Source organism: Diplotaxodon limnothrissa, linkage group LG5, assembly GCF_057381915.1.
Source record: "Diplotaxodon limnothrissa isolate DT_005_m linkage group LG5, D_limnothrissa_male_GT1.1, whole genome shotgun sequence".
Lineage (NCBI taxonomy): Eukaryota > Metazoa > Chordata > Actinopteri > Cichliformes > Cichlidae > Diplotaxodon > Diplotaxodon limnothrissa.
In genome coordinates, this window is record NC_140600.1 from 37,337,199 (window position 1) to 37,359,041 (window position 21,843).

General features: G+C 40.2%; 1 protein-coding gene across 1 annotated transcript in view; it reads right to left on the bottom strand.

Moving 5' to 3' along the window:
* Positions 1–4,876: 4,876 nt before the first annotated feature.
* The window catches only part of r3hdm2 (R3H domain containing 2), a 61,293-nt gene continuing 44,326 nt past the window's right edge, over positions 4,877–21,843 (bottom strand). Inside the window, exons 16-28 of the mRNA XM_085353500.1 lie at positions 20,977–21,209; positions 18,407–18,582; positions 17,168–17,266; positions 15,494–15,787; positions 13,895–14,030; positions 12,750–12,907; positions 11,259–11,398; positions 11,028–11,128; positions 9,810–9,979; positions 9,403–9,547; positions 7,520–7,614; positions 6,763–6,847; positions 4,877–6,339 (exon numbers count right to left, since the gene is read on the bottom strand). Coding sequence (XP_085209626.1) covers positions 5,936–6,339; positions 6,763–6,847; positions 7,520–7,614; positions 9,403–9,547; positions 9,810–9,979; positions 11,028–11,128; positions 11,259–11,398; positions 12,750–12,907; positions 13,895–14,030; positions 15,494–15,787; positions 17,168–17,266; positions 18,407–18,582; positions 20,977–21,209 — 2,236 coding nt within the window. The 3' untranslated portion in view covers positions 4,877–5,935. The remainder of the gene's footprint in view (positions 6,340–6,762; positions 6,848–7,519; positions 7,615–9,402; positions 9,548–9,809; positions 9,980–11,027; positions 11,129–11,258; positions 11,399–12,749; positions 12,908–13,894; positions 14,031–15,493; positions 15,788–17,167; positions 17,267–18,406; positions 18,583–20,976; positions 21,210–21,843) is intronic.

Below are 21,843 nucleotides of genomic sequence, written 5' to 3' on the forward strand. Positions count from 1 at the left end.
AAGGCTGGTGGTGCGTTCATCTGAAAACACACACACACTAAAATCTGTGAATGATGTGATCTCACTGCTCACTGTTGTCCCTCTGTTGACTCTTAAACTTTTTCTCAGATCTTTTTCTAGGAGCTCGGTCTTACTCAATAACACTTCAACAGGAGGGAGATTGAGATAAATAATGCCAGAGGCCTGTGAGCTTGAGGGTCTTGCGCGGTATCTTCTCCTCAGTATCTGTTCCTAAGACTGCTCTTGTGGACAGAGAGCTCAGATGTTGGTCCTGGGATTTGCTGGATCCACTCAGCCAGTTTAGGGTCAATGCCCCAAGTGCTCCAATTACCACAGGGGACCACTGTTCCCTTTACTCTCAGTGTCTTCTCGAGCTCCTCTCTCAGCGCTCAGTATTTCTCAAGCTTCTCATGTTCCTTTTTCCCCATGTTGCTATCAGTTGGTATAGGTACATCTATCGCTACGGCCATCTTCCTCTGCTTGTCTACCACAACTATGTCTAGTTGGTTAGCCATCACCAGCTTGTCCATCTGTGTCTACCACCCTAGGGGGCGTTTCCCGTTTCCAACTTTGAGGTTCCAGGCCATACTCGGCACAGATGTTCGCCACCTTCTTTCTGCTTAGCATAAAGTCTCAGGGTGCTGGATTTAGGGTGAAACCCTCCATGCATGGTGAGGAGTTTTCTTGTCTTGATGTAAGTGGCTTCTATCTCCTCCTTTGGTCAGCTTGTTATCCCAGAAGGGCATCTGATGACCAGGAGTAGGGATGTGCGATACCACTGATTTCCTTTCCGATCCGATACCAAGTAAAATTCAGGGTGGTATCAACGATACTGATCCGATACTGATGCTTTGTACAAAAACTTAATGTTTATCATTGTATTTCATAATACAATATATAATTGTATTATGTAATTGTAATAATAATATAAAGCTATAGCTTCATAATGATTACAGGATATCAGACTACTTGTTCTTATTGCTTAATAATGCAGAATTATCATATAGAAATAAAAAAAAACTTGAAGTTGTGCGCTATTTGAACACCTTGCCTGCCTGCAGCACTAAAGGACTCCGCAAGAGACGTCTATCTCGCCCTAGCAGCACCTGTCCTTCTCCTCCTCTTAGGTTCGCCTCAACATAAGCTCATAATATTCTGTGATATGATTTACTCTGAGGTGTTTGACGAGGTTAGTGGTGTTGCCACAACACCTCACTGTCTTGCCGCATGTATCGCAAACCGCGTCTTGGCTGTTTGTGGAGGTAAAATACCTCCACACATGACTCAGATTACACTCAGCCATTGTTGTGAGTGCGCACGCCAGGGGCTGCAACATATTTATACTTTGCATATGACTATGAAAGGCATAAGAGGAAGTAGTTCCTTCCTATTTAGACGATGCGAATGATATAGTTTAGTCCACTGTGTTCCTGTTAATGATAAACTACAAATTTACCCCAAAGTACTAAAATATCGATATTTTAATATGAGAAACGATTCTATAACATAAATTACTGGTATCGGAAGAATCGATATTTCAGTATCAATCCGCACACCACTACTGGTTAGCCTCGTCAGAGAAGTCTGGATTTCAATATGGCAATGCCCTCGAAAACGGTTGTTTTGTTAGCCCTCTACAAAAACAAATTACTACTAAACACAATTGCAGCCATAGCTGAACTCAGTGGGCCGATGGTGATTTTTTGTTTTTATGGGCAGATGTTTTTTTTTCTTCTTTTTTTCCCCCCGTAACAGTGCAGGGACACCGGCCCTCGTGGACTGAGATTGGGGATCCCTGGTTTGGGATGACCTATTCCAGGGGTGGCAAACTCCAGGCCTCGAGGGCCGGTGTCCTGCATGTTTTAGATTTGTCCTTGATCCATCACAGCTGTTTTGGATTGCTAAATTACCTCCCCAACATTTCATGAAGTTCTCCAGAAGCCCGGTAATGAACTAATCATGTGATTCAGGTGTGTTGACCCAGGGTGTTATCTAAAACCTGCAGGACATTGGAGGCCTGGAGTTTGCCACCCCTGACCTCTTCATTCACAAATATTTGCAGAGACAGTCTGCACGTCTAGGTGCTTTCTTTTATAAATCTGGATTACGAGGTATAGCCCAACAGTTCTCACTTGACATTATAACAGTATAAACTTGGTTTAAGGGGTAAAGGGCTCAGAAACATTTCTTGGAATTGCATGTGTACTACAGTCAGGTCCATAAATATTGGGACATCGACACAATTCTAACATTTTTGGCTCTATACACCACCACAATGGATTCCAAATGAAACGACAGTCTGCTTTAACTGCAGACTGTCAGCTTTTATTTGAGGGCATTTACATCCAAATCAGGTGAATGGTGTAGAAATTACAACAGTTTGCATATGCGCCTCCAACTTGTTAAGGGACCAAAAGTAATGGGACAGAATAAGAACCATAAATCAAACTTTCACTTTTTAATACTTGGTTGTAAATCCTTTGCAGTCATTTACAGCCTGAAGTTTGGAACACATGGACATCACCAGATGCTGGGTTTCATCCCCGGTGATGCTCTGCCAGGCCTCTACTGCAACCGTCTTCAGTTCCTGCTTGTTCTTGGGGCATTTTCCCTTCAGTTTTGTCTTCAGCAAGTGAAATGCTTGCTCAGTCAGATTCAGGTCAGGTGATTGACTTGGCCATTGCAAAACAGTCCACTTCTTTCCCTCCAAAAACTCTTTGGTTGCTTTTGCAGTATGCTTTGGGTCACTGTCCATCTGCACTGTGAAGCGCTGTCCAATGAGTTTTGAAGCATTTGGCTGAATATGAGCAGATAATATTGCCCGAAACACTTCAGAATTCATCGTGCTGCTTTTGTCAGCAGTCACATCGTCAATAAATACAAGAGAACCAGTTCCACTGGCAGCCATACATGCCCACGCCATGACACTTTCACCACAATGCTTCACTTCAGAGACTGCAGCGTGTTGTGCGCTCTGCTGAGAAGGTGATTGGCTGCAGACTCCCATCTCTGCAGGACCTGTACACCTCCAGGACACTGGGGCGTGCAGCTCGGATCTCAGCTGACCCTTCTCACCCTGGACACAGTCTGTTTGACCTGCTCCCCTCAGGCAGGAGGCTCCGGTCCATTCGCACCAGAACCTCTCGCCATAAGAACAGTTTCTTCCCCTCTGCTGTTGGACTCATGAACAATAACTGTATGACTGTTCCCACCACTAACACATGACCCTACGCTGTGTCACTGCATCATTCCATGTTTGGCACTGATCACCACCTGCACTCATGTATATATCTATCTACTTAGCACTTTTAATTCTTATTTTCATGTCTATTTAAGCGTAATTTATGACAGTATGTTTGCACTGAAGCACCGCAGAAATTTCCTAATGTTGTAAACCTGCTCAACATTTGGCAATAAAACCCTTTCTGATTCTGATTCTGATGAGGTGGTATGCTTAGGATCATGAGCAGTTCCTTCCTTCTCCATACCCTTCTCTTCCCATCACTCTGGTACAAGTTGATCTTAGTCTCATCGGTCCATAGGATGTTGTTCCAGAACTGTGAAGGCTTTTTTTAGATGTTGTTTGGCAAACTAATCTGGCCTTCCTGTTTTGAATAGAATAGAATAGAATGCCTTTATTGTCACTATACAGTTGTACAATGAGATGCAGAGCATCTCCTACTCAGTGTAAACATGCTGGGGGGGTACAGTTCTGCAGCGCTAAGTACATATGGACAGTATTAACATAGGGAAAAACATATATATAAAATGTACAATATACAAGCCTTAAGTAATATGTAATAAATAGTGTTATGTATATACAGTTGAGTTGGAAGGCCAGATTATGGTTTACATCTTGTGGTGAACCTTCTGTATTCACACTGGTGAAGTCTTCTCTTGATTGTTGACTTTAACACACATACACCTACCTCCTGGAGAGTGTTCTTGATCCGGCCAACTGTTGTGAAGGGTGTTCTCTTCACCGGGAAAAGGATTCTTCGGTCATCCACCGCAGTTGTTTTCCGTGGTCTTCTGGGTCCTTTGGTGTTGCTGAGCTCACTGGTGCGTTCCTTCTTTTTAAGATGTTCCAAACAGTTGTTTTGGCCACGCCTGTTTTTGCTATCTCTTGATGTTTTTTTGTTTTTTTTTTTAGCCAAATGATGGCTTGCTTCACTGATAGTGACAGCTCTTTGGATCTCATCTTGGCGGTTGACAGCAACATGGAACAGCTGAGAAGCCAATTGTCCCATTACTTTTGGTCCCTTAACAAGTTGGAGGCAGATATGCAAACTGTTGTAATTCCTATACTGTTCACCTGATTTGGATGTAAATACCCTCAAATAAAGCTGACAGTCTACAGTTAAAGCACATCTTGTTCGTTTCATTTGGAATCCATTGTGGTGGTGTATAGAGCCAAAAATGTTAGAATTGTGTCGATGTCCCAATATTTATGGACCTGACTGTATATTAGTTTGTATGTTCATTATCCTGGTGTCTTTGAAAGCTTGGCCAATAAGGGAAATTTTGATTGGCCAACAGAGTTTTTAGCCATGACAGTAGATGATTCCTAAAATATGGTTGTTACTGCAGAGAGGCAAAAATCCTTAAAAAATGCAAGGTGGATAGACCTACCAGGCAGGACAGAAGACTGCAAAGCGCTTTTGCAGGGTACCACCTCTAGGTTCAGATGTCACAGTCAGCTTTAGTAAATCAGTACAACAAACCACGACACAAAGCATGTTTTCATAGATTTTTTTTCTCGACTTTTATATTTTTAAAAACGAACCAAAAAATAACAGATTAAATAAAATTTACAGTAGACATATGCAATCATTGTGCACTTTTACTACTTCTTCTGATACGTTCTGCACAGCTGTCAACGAAAAAAAAAATGCAAACACAATGGGGCGTCGGGTGGGTGGAGCTGGGGCATGTGGGCCGGCTGTGGGAGAGAGGAGAGGGGCAGAAGAAGTGAGGTAGAGGGCAGTAAGGAAAAAAAAGATGGGAAGAGGAGCGGGGATGAAGAGGGAAGGAGTAAAGGGATAAATAGGAAGGCCTAACCTTTGTCACTCAGGGGGGGAGGGAAGAAAAAAAAATTTCACCGAATATATAGATTTCTTTTATTCCTTACATCACTTATATAAATATATTGAACCCCAAAAAACAAACAAAGAAAAACTTCTGAGAAAAAAAGAAAAAAGAAAACAGCGCAATACAGAAACCCACAACAGCAGTAAGGCAAACAAAGCAAGAGAGGAGAGAGCAGTGACAGAATACATGAGAGGGACAGAGGAGCAGAGAAAGATAGGAGGCAGTTTGAGACATGGCAAGAGGGGGGAGCAGCAGGAGAAAGCGGAGCATACGCAACTGTGCCGTATGAAAATTTATAAATATGTGAGATAAAGAGACGACTGTGTGACAGAAAGTCGAGGAAGGTGAGAAAGCGCTGGCAGAAAAAAAGGAGGAAGGGTCAAGGGGGGGGGAGGGAGGAAGAGGAGGAAAAGGTTTGACTGAGGTCGACTGTCCAGTGTGTTTTTGTTATGTGCTACGTGACCCTGTTGCCTGCACTTGTGTTTCTGTTATGTGTGTTTTTGTATCATGGCAGCACACATTCCACGGCAACAGTGAAACACATGCTCGCGTGTCTTGTGTGCTCTTCTGCGATATAAATACAAAACAAAAACAATGAATAAAAACAAACAACAAAATCATATTTGCAACCAAACACCAGCCACCTCATGATTCACACCCTCTTCCCTTTTATACATTTGACACATGATTTAAATCAAGTTTTTTTTTGTTTGTTTTTTTTTTTTTTTTTTTAATTTGTACACTAAGAGCAGTCCCCCTCAGTCCTCCCCCTTTTCCACCACTCCAACAAGTGTCTCTCTTTCTGTCTGTCTTTCACCTTCGTTCCTCCCCCTCTCTTTTCCTCTCACTGAGAACTGGCTCTCTCCAGCACGCGCAGGTCATAGTTCTTTTTGGCGGCCCTCAGTTTGAAGAGGCTGGCCCCACTGTTGTTAAGTTTGAAGGAAGCACTCTGGGCAGCCATGGTGTTGGGGAACACTGCCACTACTGTGTAGAGGTGAGCTGGGTCGTTTCCGTCGCCCTTCGCTCCCCCAGCTCCCATGCTAGCTCCGGGGCCTGCTGTTGCTCCTGGCCCTGAAGGCCCAGCACCAGGACAGGGGCCGCAGCCCCCTGCTCCTCCTCGGCCTCCTTGGGGCTCCTTCAGCCACTGGATCTTGGCACCGCACAGCGACAGCTGGTTGAAGAGCTTTTCAGCCTCTGGACGTGTGATCCCCTCCGGCAGGTCTGTCACCTCGAGTACTCGACTCACCACTGAACGAGGAGGGACAATGATAATACTAATGAACTCCATATAATGTGAGCAAACCAAAAAGAGAAAAGCACAGGAATATAGACTACCAAAAATAATAAAGTCACACATACACAGTCTTTGCTTTCACCTAAGTAACAAGCTTTTATAATCCGTATGTCCTCAGACAAGAAAAGAAGATACGCAACTTTCTCATGCGTGTCTTATACGTGCCACAAATTCTTGGGTTTTATAAAGATAAAGAAGACTAAAGTAAACTGCAGATTCCAGTCGAGTTAGGAAGCTGTGTTGTTACAAAAACAACATACCGAATGTTGAAACTCAGGGTTCTTTTAAGTTGTGTAACTCTTTAAAAACATACCAGCACAAAATTAAAGGACACTTGCCGATTTATGCTGGTCTGTGATGGTGGATTTCTAACTTACCTACATCAGTGGTACCAAGATCTGTTGATGCAGCTTTGAGTGTTTGTTTTTTCCCTCGTGCTCCGTGTTTCATTACTCCTTGGCCCTAAACACATCAGATAACACTCATAAAGATGCAGTAACAAAGGAGGACACTAGGTGGGGGTATGTGATATCAGTTGTACCCTTAAAAACATTTCACCAGACTGCACAGTTCGTGGGCACTGGAAGGTCAGCAGCAGAGAAACAAAATGACAGCTCACGGATTTCAAATTTTTGAAACACTGCGCTTTAGCTACACAACGTGCCCTAAAAAGAGCTTTAATCCTTCAAAGGCCACATTTTATGACTGTAACGCACAAAAGTTGTGTGATTCTCAATTCTGGAGCACTTTAATCACAGAGCCCAGACAGATAATCAATGGGTCTCAATCAGCAATGAATTCAAATTAAATGTTACATTGCTTTATAACAGCTTCTCCTTGTGTTATAGTAACAAAAATGTCATTCTTAAGAGGCTATCAGTTTCTTCACATGCCTACAAATTTATTGTTTCTTCAAAGACAGTTCTGTAGCTGGTGGTAAGTTTTTACACCCCAGAATTCATGACAGCACCCAAACGAAAAACAAATGTCCACAAACTAAAGCAATAAGTTTAAACCAGAGAAACTGATTAATGCACACTGACAAACTAAAAGGCTCTTACTAGAAAACATCAATATCAGTCAATACCCTAATCATTAAGATGGAATTCAGGACAAAGGCTTGTCAATACTAACCTGATGAGAGCTGTAGGAGGACTGACCGTGCATGAGGTGTGGGGGACACAGACTATACTGGAGGGGCTGCCCCAAAAGAGAGTAGCGACCATCACCTGCACAATTCAAATGGTGAATTAAAATTAAAACCTCACCCGAAGCTTGAAAACCGTGCTGTAATCCATTTTGCAAATATATGCAGCACCTGTCAAGTTAAAGTGAGTAATATTAAACATATCAGATGTATGTACTAAATGCAGCGTTTAAAGGAAGACCATGTTTGTGTGTCTGGGAGTGCAGTGCACAATAAAAGAGGTCCGATGACATGTGAGTACATCATTTCAAAACTAATTACAAGAAACAGAAACCACTTCTTATTTGTAACCAGATGAACATAAGTGTAATCTAAATGGATAAGCATTAATGATTTTCACTAGTTTTGAAAACCTAACAGTGTGGCTGGAAAAATACATGTGGCATAATGTTAGACCACTGGATAAGACAAATGATCCCTTAGAAAGAGAACAACTCCTAATGAAGAAGGAACAGTTCAAGATTGGAAATCCATACAACATACTCTAAATACACTAACACTCAACAGTCAAAATGGATACGTATAATGTATACTGGTAAATTAAATTGGCAAATTACTCCAATAAAGATTTGGAAGAAGTTAAAACAAAAAAATATGGAAACCACCTAAAGTCATCTATGGGTCAGCTGACTACGACAGTATTTATTATACATTATAAATGCCATAAAGATGCACTGTGGAGATGTAGTATCGCAGACTGATGCAAGAGCCTGTTCATATGTGTAACCGTACATTTCGAAGAATAAAAATAGGCCAAAGGACAGTGATGAGGTAAAGTTACGTGTGTATGCAGAAGGTTTGACCAGGTGGCACGATGCCAGTCATGTGAATTTGCTGAGGTGAAGCCATCATTTGTTCACTGGCTTGCAGCCAAAAGCCACCCGACATGGTTTAGAGGGTTGCTGACACAACTGGTGAAAGAGCACAAACCTAACAAGGGCTGAAAGCACACCTGCATCAAGAGGATTGCTTTTTGTGCACTAAACCTCTTTTCAACCAACCAAGCTGGGCGAATACAATTGTTATTTATTTATTTATTTGTTTTAAATCAAAGTTGCACTCATAATATTTTAACCAGGGGGTCCCAAACTTTTGGGGAGCAAGAAATTATTACAGGAAAGAGCAATTTTGTCAAAGACAACTTACAGAGTAATCGTAATGATTTAGCCCATTTGCTTTTTTTGGTTATAGACTCCATGCTCGCCACCTAAATGGCTAATAAGCAAAGCCACAAATGAACATGAACAGTCTATTACACCCTTGTTGCAGAAGGTGATTTCCTAACAGATTGAGCTGATGTGTCACAATCATTTTAGAGTTTGTACAGGCTAAAAGATAAGATGTTGGGTAGTACATGATAAGATGTTACAGAGTAAAGGGCGAAATAAGATTTTTTTTTTTTTGTAAATTGGCTGTAAAGGTGCCATCTTTATAGATAAAGCACAATTTTATGACCTCACAAGAGATTCTTCTATAAATAACTCACCTGGGGGCGAAACCTTAAATGTATAAAACAACATTTCATCAATGCTGCTGTAAATGGTAGCACCAACAAAGCTAACATGGCAAAATATATATACTACTGCTGACTAGTCCAGACTTTTATGGATGTATAAAGCTGCTGAGAAGAATATGAAAGGGTAACATAGCACACAAATCAAAGCCTTAAGTGTACTTTATGTGATTGTGAGTCTAGGGGCTATACTGGGATGATATTCAATTGGAGACCAGCAATATTTTTTACATTGTGTATGAAAACTTACTCATGAACAGTCAGTATCTGTTTATGGATTTGAACCTTCACTTGTACCTTGAGCTGGCCCTCCTGGCCGAGGAAACTGGGAAATGAGGGGTAATGGTCCCAGGCCTGGACAGACACTGTTGACGCTGCCAGAAGGTGACGGGGTGGGAGACTGAGTGGGAGAGGCCAGGGGACTCGTCAGTTGAGTACTGGCCTATACACACAGAGCAAAAATAAGAGACATTATAATATTATTTTGATTAATTGATGGTAATTTAAGTTCAAAATCTTTACTCATTCATCAGATTCAAAGAGCCTCCTGATCTAAACAGCCTTTAAAGCGAATCACAGATCACAGCTAGGGTGTGGAGATGTTAATGAAAAGACAATTAAGTACACACACGGACATGCGAGTTGCAGATTGAATTAACAAGGTTTGTTGCATTGATCAACAAGGCTTGCATGCACGCGTGTACCTGTGGAGTGTTGTCAGGTTTGTAGAGCTCGCCTGGCTTGCTTGCCCTTTGCTCTATGCTGTAGTACTTGCAAGGGTTCCACTGGACAAGAGGGGGGTTCTGGGAAGGCTGCGGTCCATTGGGGACACTGAGCTGCATGACCATCACCCCAGGCCCAGGAGGTGGTACTCCTGAGAGAGCACAAACAGTCAGACACGTGTAACATAATAATATCAATATGTGTAGTGAAATACGTTTCATATCTTTTGAAAGATAAATATTTGATTCAGCAAAAAAGGCAGCTTTACACAAGTTAATTAAAATACCAGTTTCCCTTTAAGAGTGACAACTGAGCAATTCCAAGACTTTAAACCACTTTAGTAAGCCACATATATTATATATTAAATTATAGTGCAGACAACTATTAATCTAAGTAATCTGTGTTCATCCATGAGTGAGAGCTGCTTTAAAAACAGATAATGAACAATGTAATATTAAGGCGTTTATTATAACATGACAACCATATTAAGAGAACTTATAACCATTAAAAATATAGTTGTATAATTAAGATGTCTTTATATCTGTGTACACCTGCATTAGATCAGCTGTTTGCATAGTTTTGATAAATGCCAACCAAGCTGACTTATTTTTAAATTAATTTTCTCATTATTTTCTCCCCTCTGTTTACACAACAACTTTCAATTTGGTGGTTTTAATTGTCACAAATGAAGCAAAACTGCAGAAAACATTGAAGAACAATGTCACGTTTATAGATACATCTCATTTCCTGGCCAATCACATTGCTCTATGAATACATAAAAATAAACCTGACCTAATTTGAGGTAAAACATTGTTTGTCCCCGTGTGCAGGGCTTGAAGTACACCGAGTTACGTGTTAAACATGTGAACCCTGTGTACCTTTGTCTGAACTCTTACCTAAATACCTTTCATCTAATTTTGTAAAGGACAGTTGCAACTAAGATTAGTCAACATAGTGTTTGTAGATTTAAGCACACTATGACTTCATCAGGTCAGCACTAGTATATACTCAAATACAGATGTACCTGGGACTGCTGCAGTCTAGAACAAAAACAGTTTTTAGACTGTTTTCTTTTTAGGAGCCTACACTTTTATAAAGCATATAAGTCCAGTATTAATTATGGATGTCACACAAATTTCTGATGTCCAAAAAAATCCTAAACATATTCATCTTTACAATCTGCTGACATCAAGCCTCACCTGAATATTGCTGCTGCAACTGTGGAGGGTTGCAGGGGGATGGTGACTGTGTTATCTGATACTGCTCAGAGCTGGGGGGCTGCAGGTAACCTACTGATGGACTGCAGGATAGACAGACACATAAAAAGATGAACATCATCACCACATTGTGGATGGTTATATTAACCATTTCAAATACTTCAAGGTTATTATTAAATCTCTTGTTGGAATATCATGTCTTCAAGCACCTACCTTGTGCTATTCTGCTGTGTGGGTGTGATAACACTGTAGTAAACAGGCATGGGCCCCTGGACAGACTGGCTGACTGGAACCATGACCTGCTGCTGGTACTGCTGCTGCACCACCTGCTGATTTTCATTACCCACAGGTACCTAGCAAAGTGTCAAAGATCAAGGGGAAAAAAAGTCCAGTTCAAGAATGTGTACTGATGGGTCTAGGAGTCTTCTGACAAAGATGATTAGGTAGATACTCGTGTTAAACCCGTGTTACACTTTGCACGACGTTTGTTATTGTTTAACAAGCACCAGATATTCAGCGCAACTCTTTGCTGCATATTGGTGTGTTTGGAATATCACAGTAGCAACAGATTTTCAGTTGCCTCTGAGCGGCAACCTTATTCAATTCACAATCTAAACCACATAATCAAAACTCCATGTTAGCACATTTTAGTAAAATATCATCGCAACATGGATTATAAATGCAAGCTTTTTTGGCTGCCAACACAGGGTTGAGGTGTTCTTCGGTGCCTACACACAACACAAACTACAGTGGCAAAAAGCGAGAGCTTTCTGCAGCTGCACCCCTGACTCTAAATAAACCACTGGCACAAACCTGAGTTAGATCTGATCAGTTCTTTTAACTCTTATCTGTATCAGTACAGCAGAAAAACAGGTCTACTTTCTTTTTTTTTTTTCTTTTTTTTTCTAAATGACATCAGAAACAGCAGTATGCGACATTACGTGATGGCAGAGCTTCAGTTCATCCTTTGTCTTTTTTTTTTTTTTTTTTTTTTTTAAATAAATAGGACAGGGGGAATGAATGAGAGAAAGAGGGGGAGAGAAAGAAAGAAAACCAAAGGGGAGAAGAGACGGTGAGAAGGGGGGGGAAGAGAGAGAAGAAAAAAAAAAGAACTCCTGGGTCACCTGTATGGAGAAAAAAAAAAAAAACAAACAAAAAAAAACAAACAGAGGAGACAGCAAACAACAAAGAGCAACATAATAATAGAGAAAACAAAGCACCATCACAATAAACTAGCTAGTCATAGATATCAATATTTACTAAATAATAAACGATATTGTGCAGCACGCAAGATAGACAGCGCACAGTGTGCTTTGAGGCAGCAGCCAAGAAAGCTTTAGTCCGCGTCTGTGAATACCCATGTGTGCATACCTGTGTGGATCAGCATGCTTGCATTCCAAAGGTTTCTCCTAACAAACAGGTCTACTTTCAAAATATTTGCTTAGATTGTTTTGTTAAGCTTGTTGCAGTTTTAGGACTGTAAGCTCCACATCTGTTTCACAGACATAAAATGATGTTTCAACTGTACACCAGATGGCGCTGTTTTAACATTGAGCCGCATGTGGTTTAGATACTGGAAATGCTTAACTTTTGTTCTCGCCTGGAAAAAAACCTGACAGTTCTGTAATCATCAACTAGTCACATTAACCAAAGAAAGATATGACTGTTGACAAGTATCCTTTATCAACTCCTACAGTTGCATACCTGATATGATGGCATCTGTGGGTACTGAACCATTATACTCTGCATTTGTCCTCCCATTCCTGCTCTCTGTGAATTGAGCAGTCCAGGATTTTGGGGTTGTTGCACACCCATCATGCCCTGGTAACTCGGCTGCTGGCTGGGCATCATGGTCTGAAGACCTGATGACCAAAATAATTTAAAAATAAAAATATTTAAAGTAAAACCACAGTATATTACAGAAGGGAGAAAATGGGATGAAGAGGAGTAGCTGGGTCTTTACCTTTAAATAATTCACAGAACAACAGGACATAAGCGTTAATGTCAACCATAATATATTAAATAAAAAGGGAAAAAAAGGAAAACAATTTACAGAACACTGACAATCACGTAACTCACAAAAACTGAAATGTACCATCACTTTAAGCTTACATGCTTAAACATAATATAAATTCATTAATTAATTTTCTATGAGTATAAATCTTCACCATCACAAAAATTATATTTCAGACCAGACTGCAGGCATGTTGTAATGTAGGGTCTTTCTGACCTTCATGTTCATGAACTATGTGGCTTTGGCAGACGTCCATTATGATCCAAAGTCCGTTTAGGTTGTCAACACTGTCAGTCACTTACTATACAAACAGCCAGACTTCACAAACCATACAATGCTGGCGCCTGACAACTTTTTCCAGGAACACAAAAGGAAAAATAGCCCTATATTTATCTGATTGTATTGGACTTGGATGAACAAGCAGGCACGGCTGTTTCACTCCAACCTTTCACCTGGTAGATTTAAAAGCAAGTGTGACTGTGGAAAACATTTACAGTTCCAAAATCGAGTGGACTTTATCCCCAATATAATTTCCAGTAAGTACAACTACATGGACAAATAATAATTTTGAACTTAAGTATACAACATCTGTTACAAATACACATTAAAACCCTGTCTTCCAGTTGTCAATAGACTGAAAAATAAAATAAAATAAAAACACAATATGCAATAAAAAGTAAATGTGCATCAACATTTGACAAAGGCCTCTTTTTAATGGCCATTTGCTGCAAATGGAAGTATTTATGTCTTTGCATATCAAAAAAGTTTTTTTTTGTTTTTTTGTTTTTGAATATCATGTTGTCTGATGATGCACAGCACATGAAAATCAACTGACCTGACTGCTGTGCTGGCTGAGGCATGGGTTGTGTGCGTTGGGTTGGGTAAGACACCTGGTGGGACATTGGCTGGGGCACACGGTACTGCTGGCCTGAGCTTGGATACTGACCAGGAGGGTAGTATGAGACTTGTATCTGCGTAGAAATAACAAACCAAAGTTCAGTAATCTGTATTTAATGAACTTTGAAGGGAAGAATAACTGAATCACACTGGTGTAGACAATTTTTAGTGTAGAAGTAATAAACTACCATATTATTTTGCTTCTGCAAACCATCAAATTCTCAAATCACAACAGCAATAAAGACTTTCATAAATACTTTGTCCTTAAATTTCACTAAAGCAAATGTGTTAGGACAGGATTATCAGCATGAAAGCTGGAATATTTGTAGTAATAGTCTTGTATTTAAAGCAGTAAAAAATTTCCCCCCTGTTAAAAATTGCTTATTTAGACCTTTAGCAAATAACATTCATCATTCATTGTTGTACTTCAACTGGATGGTTTTCAAGCAACTCCATCCATCTTCTTCCACTTATCCTTATCAGGGTTTGCAGGCGGCTATCCCAGCTACAAAAAGACAGACTCTCAAGACTCGCATCACAGCTGTGGGCAATTTAGAATCACCAATTAACCAAACAGCACTAACTGCATGTCTTTGGATGTAGAAGGAAGCCAGAGTACCTGGAGAGAACCCGAGCAAACACGTGCTGCATCTTAAGATTATTTTGCAAAATTTTTGTAGGCAGGAAATATGTCGAGGACATTTGCAACATAGCAGAAAAGTGAGAGTAAATCAAAACGATGAACTAAAACAAAAGACAATCAACTCCACTCAAAGGTGTGATTATACTTCTGCGTCCACAGGTTTGCTGGGGTGCAGGTTAATTCTATCTCACCATACAACATTGTGATTCAGCCTGTTGACGACTGTATTGGCCACCAATTTTTTATGATCGTGCTGACTCGCCAACAGAAACACTAGAGTACACTACACTACAATGCACCAATAACCAGCAATAAATGTCTCTAAAGGTCAAGATTAGAACTTTACAATGAAAGCACACAGAATCAAAGCTATTTTTAAGTGTCAATCAGGATGAATCTGTATAAAGAAAACTGCACAACATGTCAAAACTGAATTAGTTCATTACAAATAGTACGTATATAACTTTTGATAGAATCCGATGAGTGAAAAGCCTGATGAAAAGCCATAAAAACAGAACATTTTGCAAATCTTCCATGATATTTGTGACAGCTTTGGTAACTGACATATCACGAATTACTTTGCCTTCGGTGTAGAGTGCTGTTCTAGGTAATGATTTAAATTAGATAACAGATCTATAAAACCTTTTGCAAGTATGAAATATTAATTTATGTTTGCAATTATATTTTAACTACCCGATATGAAAGTCATACACAGGTCTGTTTTATTTATTACATTGTGTTACATTTCATTAATCATGTAATCCTTGGGCATGGTTGCCTCCAGATATCAGCTACATCAATATTCAATCAAAGCTGACAAACTGTGGAAACTGAATTTAAATCTAAAAGGTATGTCTGCTGTTTTTATCTAACCACCTGTGGAGGAATGCATACCTGCTGAGGTGGAGGGGGCTGCATGTAGCCTTGTGGAGGTGGTGCGGCCTGCATGACAGGCTGGGATGGAGGAGGCGGTGGAGGTGGAGGATGGGGGTGTCCAGTGGTGGGCTGGTAACCAGACGGAGGTGGCAAAGGTTGACCCGTAGTAGCCATAATGTAGCCGGTCTGAGGTGGGGGGTGCTGCGGCAGCACTGGAGGAGTAGCCTGATACATCGGGGGAGGCTCGGGGTTCTCACTGGAGCCCTGCCGACTCAGTGTCATCTGTGTGAACTGGGGTGCCAGCTCTTCTCCCTGGGTAGAATGGGAATAATGCCATTAGTTGGTTATGACTTATAGGTGACACTCCTATATCAGTACTGTTTTTTGATTTTGGAGATGGATTTTAGGATATACTAAGTAATTAACAATGATCTCCAACAGCCTAAATGCTTCATTAGCAATGGTCTAAAACGACTCCTATTCTGATTATTAAAGGGTCATTGTGTCATTTTGGAAAACACTTTATTTATTACTTTGAGTATATACATATACAGTTAAACACATCATCATGATTATTATTATTATTAGCAGAATCCAAATACAACATTGCAAACATTCAGAATATATGACAGGAGTATCGACTTTGTTGTATGCTGGAAAATCTAAAATTAGACACTGAAGTTTATACTGGTTTAATCGGTCATTGCTTTACATACAGTCATGTGAAAAAGAAAGTTTTCAAAGGACTCTACACAATTTTGTTAAAAAAAAACAAAAAAAAACCCCACATCTCTCACATCACCTCTGGACGAATTTTCACACACTTGACTTTACAGTTCATTGAAATTTGCAGGTTATTATTTATGCTTAGCTCTCTTAAGGTCCCAACGCGGCATTTTAAATCAGGCAGAACTCATCTCTGACTGGGGCCATTACACCACGTTGAGTCTTTTCCAGTTATTCTGTCATAGATTTGTTGCTGTGCTTGGGATCATTGTCCTGTTGCAACAGGACAATGATCCTAGGGTGTGTGACAGGTTTCAGCCACCTTTTGCTCTCAGATAGATCTGACTCTAGAATACTTTGGAGAGGATTTCATGGTTGAGTGAGTGATTGCAAGGCCCTGGGGCAGAAAACAAGCTGTGCTTCGTTTAGAAAGCTTCTTCAGGTTACAGCTTCTGGTAACGCTTCCCAAAAACTCCTCAGTTGTTCAGTCTTTTTCTAATTGTACTGCATGAACTTTTAAGATTTAACTGCATAGAGTCAAGTGAAAACTCTTTTTCAAATGACTGTTCCAATGTAAACACAACCAAACTCAAACTCTGCTTCTGTGGGCAACCGTGGTTGCACTCATACAGATGCAGTGATTTAAAAGAGAAAAACAAAAAACGTAGCCAGGAACAAACTGGACACATCCTTGTCATTTCTTTTGTTACTACAGACACAACATTTACTCACTGAATCCACTTTAGACAGTAACACCAATTTATATGAAAAAGCTATTACTTAAATGTATTTGCAGACACACTCACATCTTGATAGAACCAAGATATGTTTTTTGACTCCCCTGAGTGAATGTAAACAGGACAGTAAATGAGTGCAAGTGTTTTTAGTAGGATATGGCATCAGCTAAAGTGTCAGTCATTAACTGAATGAGTATAACAGAGATGAAGCTATAATACGTGTCAGTACCATTGTGTACTGCTGGGGAGGAGAAACTGGCAGGAGAACCTGGGGGCAGGAAGGGCTGGAGTAGGAGACAGGCTGAGAGGGCTGCAGAGACGCCACCGGCTATACACACCAAAAAAAAGGGATGAAATAAAGAGGTAGAGCATAGAAAGAGTGAAGCAAGGCAGTGAAAAGAACACGGCATCAGAAGCAGTGAAAAGAAGGGAAAAACAGAAATGAAGACATAGGAAAAATGAGGGTTAGAACACAAAGGAAAAGTTGTTAATGAGCAGAGAGGATAGTAATGGAAATCAAGTTTTTTTTTTCTAAATATTACACAAACAAATTATGTATAAAAAATTAAGTGTAATTATTACTACTCAGAAAAAAAGGAAGAAAAGGAAATGTGTGCAATCAAAGACTATCGACTGTGAAGTTATTGGAAAAATCAAACCTGTTAAAGGAGGATGGGTTGACATTGATTCTATATATAAGCTGAATATGTTCAATTCACTACACTTGTTTCCATCCATTCCTCCTCAAAGTCTTTGTTTTTTCCCTGATACGTTTGATGAGGGTGTAACAGGATATGCATTAATCCCAAATGTTCTGAAAGGAATGTCCTCAGGCCACTACACCCTGGAAGTGATTGTAGAACAATATGCACACAGTGTCTAACCGTAATAGTTAGAAAACTGTGTTTAAAGTTCTCCCTCGCTCTGGAGAATAAAAATGTGGCATGCAGGCCCAAGTAAAAGGGATGTCGACCATATATTAAACAACTCTGGGTCTAAGAATTTTATTTTAATTAAGAGCATGTTTTATCTGTAGCCATTTCAACTTTTTCTTTCACTTTTAAGAAGTAATAAAAGTGTTTGCGAGTAGGACATTGGAGAAGGCCAAGTTTCCATTTCAAATTCTTTTTTCACTGATGAGCTGTGTATGACAAGGAGAAATAATGCAGCTTCACTGTCTGCAGGATATTTATACCTGAAATTACACTGCTGCCCTTAATAATCAATTTCAATGAATAAACTGGACTGTCTAAAATTTTTCCATATTTTCCAATTACAGTATGCACATTTAAGTAAGAGTTGTTACACTAACAGTCATGACCACTTAAATACCTCATGTTTTTCTCTTTCTTCTGCTACACCGAAGAAAACAAAAAGAAAAACAGACTCTCAAACAGACGTCCTATATTAAACCACAAATTGAATGTGCCATTGCATCCATTTTTGGTTGGTAGTGGAGATAACTTACCTGAGCAATCATGTGGTTGCTCATAGGGTGCTGCGGCGGTGTGGGCAGCAGGGCAGTCTGAGGTGGAGCCTGGGGCTGTGGCTGCTGTGGCTGTTGAGATGGGCAGGGTAGCAGACTACGGCTGGACTGGGAGGCTGCAGGTGGAGGACATACATCAGGGCTGACTAGGGGAAGGCCTAGTGATTTAGAAGATGACATGATAGATAAAGGAGATCATTTTGAAATTTAAATTCTCCAACACTGAAACCCACAAATTATGACTTGATCTTAAAATATTGCATCATCACTGAATAACACCAAATAGTGTTCTGAAGATTTCTGAAAATGATTTGTATGTGTGCAAAACCACTAGCACTAGCATCCCCAGGCTTCTACCTTTCTACCTATAAAACCCGAGAGCAGTCAAATGGTGGAAGTGGAAGCTAAATTGGCTAGTCATTCATATGTATATTAGGTCGTTACCTAGGAATTCTGGAGGGAGGGGAGTGGGGGTGAGTGATTGAGGGGGTGGGGGAGTGGAGTGTTTCAGTTTGCCATCTTAGGGAGAAATCAACACATGTCCTTTGTATGTCCTTTGTTGCTGACATTTATTGATGAAAACAGTACAAAAAACCAACCATTTGTACACATATTTACAAATAATGATAAAAAGTGAGTGAGTACATTTCAACATTTTCAGCAATCACTCACAATCCTGGCACTGCCACGGTATCTGTCGTCTGCATTTACCACATGTGTACCTGTAGCAGTGAACAGATCGCACAGTGGCCTGATTTTTTTTGCATCTGTGTACTTGGATTTTAGGTCGCAAGCCACCCAAAACTTGCTCCATGCACCACTCAGCAGGCCATTTGTAAATATGTGTACAAATGGTTGGTTTTTTGTACTGTTTTTATCAACAAAGGACATACAAAGGACATGTGTTGATTTCTCCCTAAGATGGCAAACTGAAACACTGAAACATTCCACTCCCCCACCCCCTCAATCACTCACTGAGTGATTGAGGGGGTGGGGGAGCTGCTAAAAGCGGTGAGCTTCCTTTTGTGTTTCATCTTGATGCATTCTCAATCATCCAGGGAAACAAATCTCCAAAAGTCACCAACTTGGAGTGTTTCAGTTTGCCATCTTAGGGAGAAATCAACACACATGGGTGTATGTCCTTTGTTGCTGACATTTATTGATAAAAACAGTACAAAAAACCAACCAATAAAGGGCAAAATAAAGTCAACTTTGCATCAAACGTTTGTCACCTTTGTAGTTTAAAAAGTCAATTGAAGCTAATTTTAGTAACTTCTGATTCCTGGTTGTTATAAAATATGAGCTCTGCTAAATAAGCTCTCAACATTTTACAAGAACACGTTTGGACAGAAATTAATTCTTAATCAGATAAATACCTGTAGCTTTAATATTTTCTTTGCTAATAAAGGGACGGCCTTGAAAGCCTTTAAAACCACAGGAGTTTCTGATGACTTGTTTAACAAGTCACAAACTGCAGGGTCCAAATCATTTGTCAAGTAGCTAGTAGGTACTGGGGGCACACAATTCCCTAAGAAAATACTTTTATTGTTCTGACCAACAGGCTGCCTGTGACTGTGTGGATGATACTTTCCAAAATAAAAACCAACACAAAAACTCAACAAGGGTCAGGATCTTCACAGGCTTTTCCCAAAACAATACAGGAGAAATGAATACACCTTTAGTCTCCACAGAGTAGGGCAGACAAAAACACTTCTACACATGAATCTTAAAAGCAAAAACTAGCACAGCAGTCAACACAGACTTAAAATGAAACCGGGGGAGCCCCGTCGGGAGAAGCAAATCAACCAATCCTCGAGTCCACTGATGACCACTATTAAATTGTTTTCACACATGCACTCCAGCCCTGAACTTTTATAGACACAAGCCGATGGAGACACATTCGGGAAGGCAAATGTCCGACACAGCCGGACCTTAAAAGCTATTTAAGGTCATAGTACAAAATCTGTTATGCCCAACAGAGACCATGTGGAAATAGCTCAGGTAATGTGAATACACACTGCGCAAGTGGGCGTCAAATAGCCTTCATTCTCCACACTTTACCCAGGCAGCACCCTTCTCCTGAACCAAAAATGAGTATTTTCAAAGGTGAGAATTTGTCTGAAGCAGACCATCTCTTGCTGTGCGCTACATATGAAAAGGGCAACTTTTAGAAATGACCAACCATATCATTCTCCAGAGCTTGTTTAAAAAAAAAATATCTGGCACATTTAGCAATGAAATAAGAAATAAGGCACTATCCATTACCTTAAAATCTCGCTAAGAAGGCCGACCTGAGAGAATTTTATGGGATGTGGAATATAGACATAAGGGAGCTTCTTGAATTCAATTTATGCTACACAGCTAATTCTTAAACTACAATGATGTTCGGTCAGTTCTATCATAATTTTTCATTATGTTTTATACAAAAAACAGCTTACATGACTAGATAATCCATCTCTCCATGTTGTACTACTCATTTAAGGCAAGTAAAATAAAACAAGCTAATAGCATACTACCTAAATGCTTCTTCTCCACTTTTCTCCAAACCTTACCAGAGCGAGAGCCTTTGCAGCTCCCTTGCGAGCCTTTGTTGCTGCCAAGGCTATCCCCCCTGGTAAGGATGGAGATACCAGAGAAGCTGCTGGCCTTAGTGACGGGTGGCCGGAGAGTGCGGTTAGAGCTGTCTGAGTCGGTGCTGCTCCAAGGCCTTGGCTCCAGGCACTTCATGTCACTGTCCGTGCTGCTTTGACGGCTGCTTGATGCCCGGCTGGAGCTCTCGCGGTTTCTGAGAAAAGACAGAGTAGGAAGAAAAAAAAAGAAAGATAAGAGATGACATGATGGAAATAAAATGGGAATGAAGTAGTGATGAAGTAGAGGAGGTGTTGTAGCAGGAAGAGTTGAAAGGTGAGTGAGAATGTGCAAATTACAGAAAGCACAGCCAGAAGAGAAAGACAAAAAAGTATAGGGTTAGAAGGAGGAGATTTAAAAAAAAAAAAAAAAAAAAAAAAAAAAGAAGAAGAAAAAAAGGAAGAAAAGAAAAAAAAGGTGTGCATATAAGAGAGTTCGAAGCAGAGGTGTGTAGGTGGAAGCAGAATAAAGACAGTTGAAGACAGAAAAGGATAGGGGGAGCAGAAACAGAAGAGCAGAGTAAGGTCACCAATAGCGTAGAGTACACACAGTTTAAGAGGTTTTAAAGATGGAGCATTCAACACAGATGTATATTTGCTGGTTAAGTATACCACAATACAAACTCAGGCAACATACCAAATAATAATGTCTCAAATTTAAAAAAAATACAAACCTCCCCCCCCCACACACACACACACACACTCACACAAACCCATCCAGAAAGGAAAACATACATGCAAAAGATGCTCCAAACACTAGGATGTAAGAAGATATTACAAAGACACTAGACA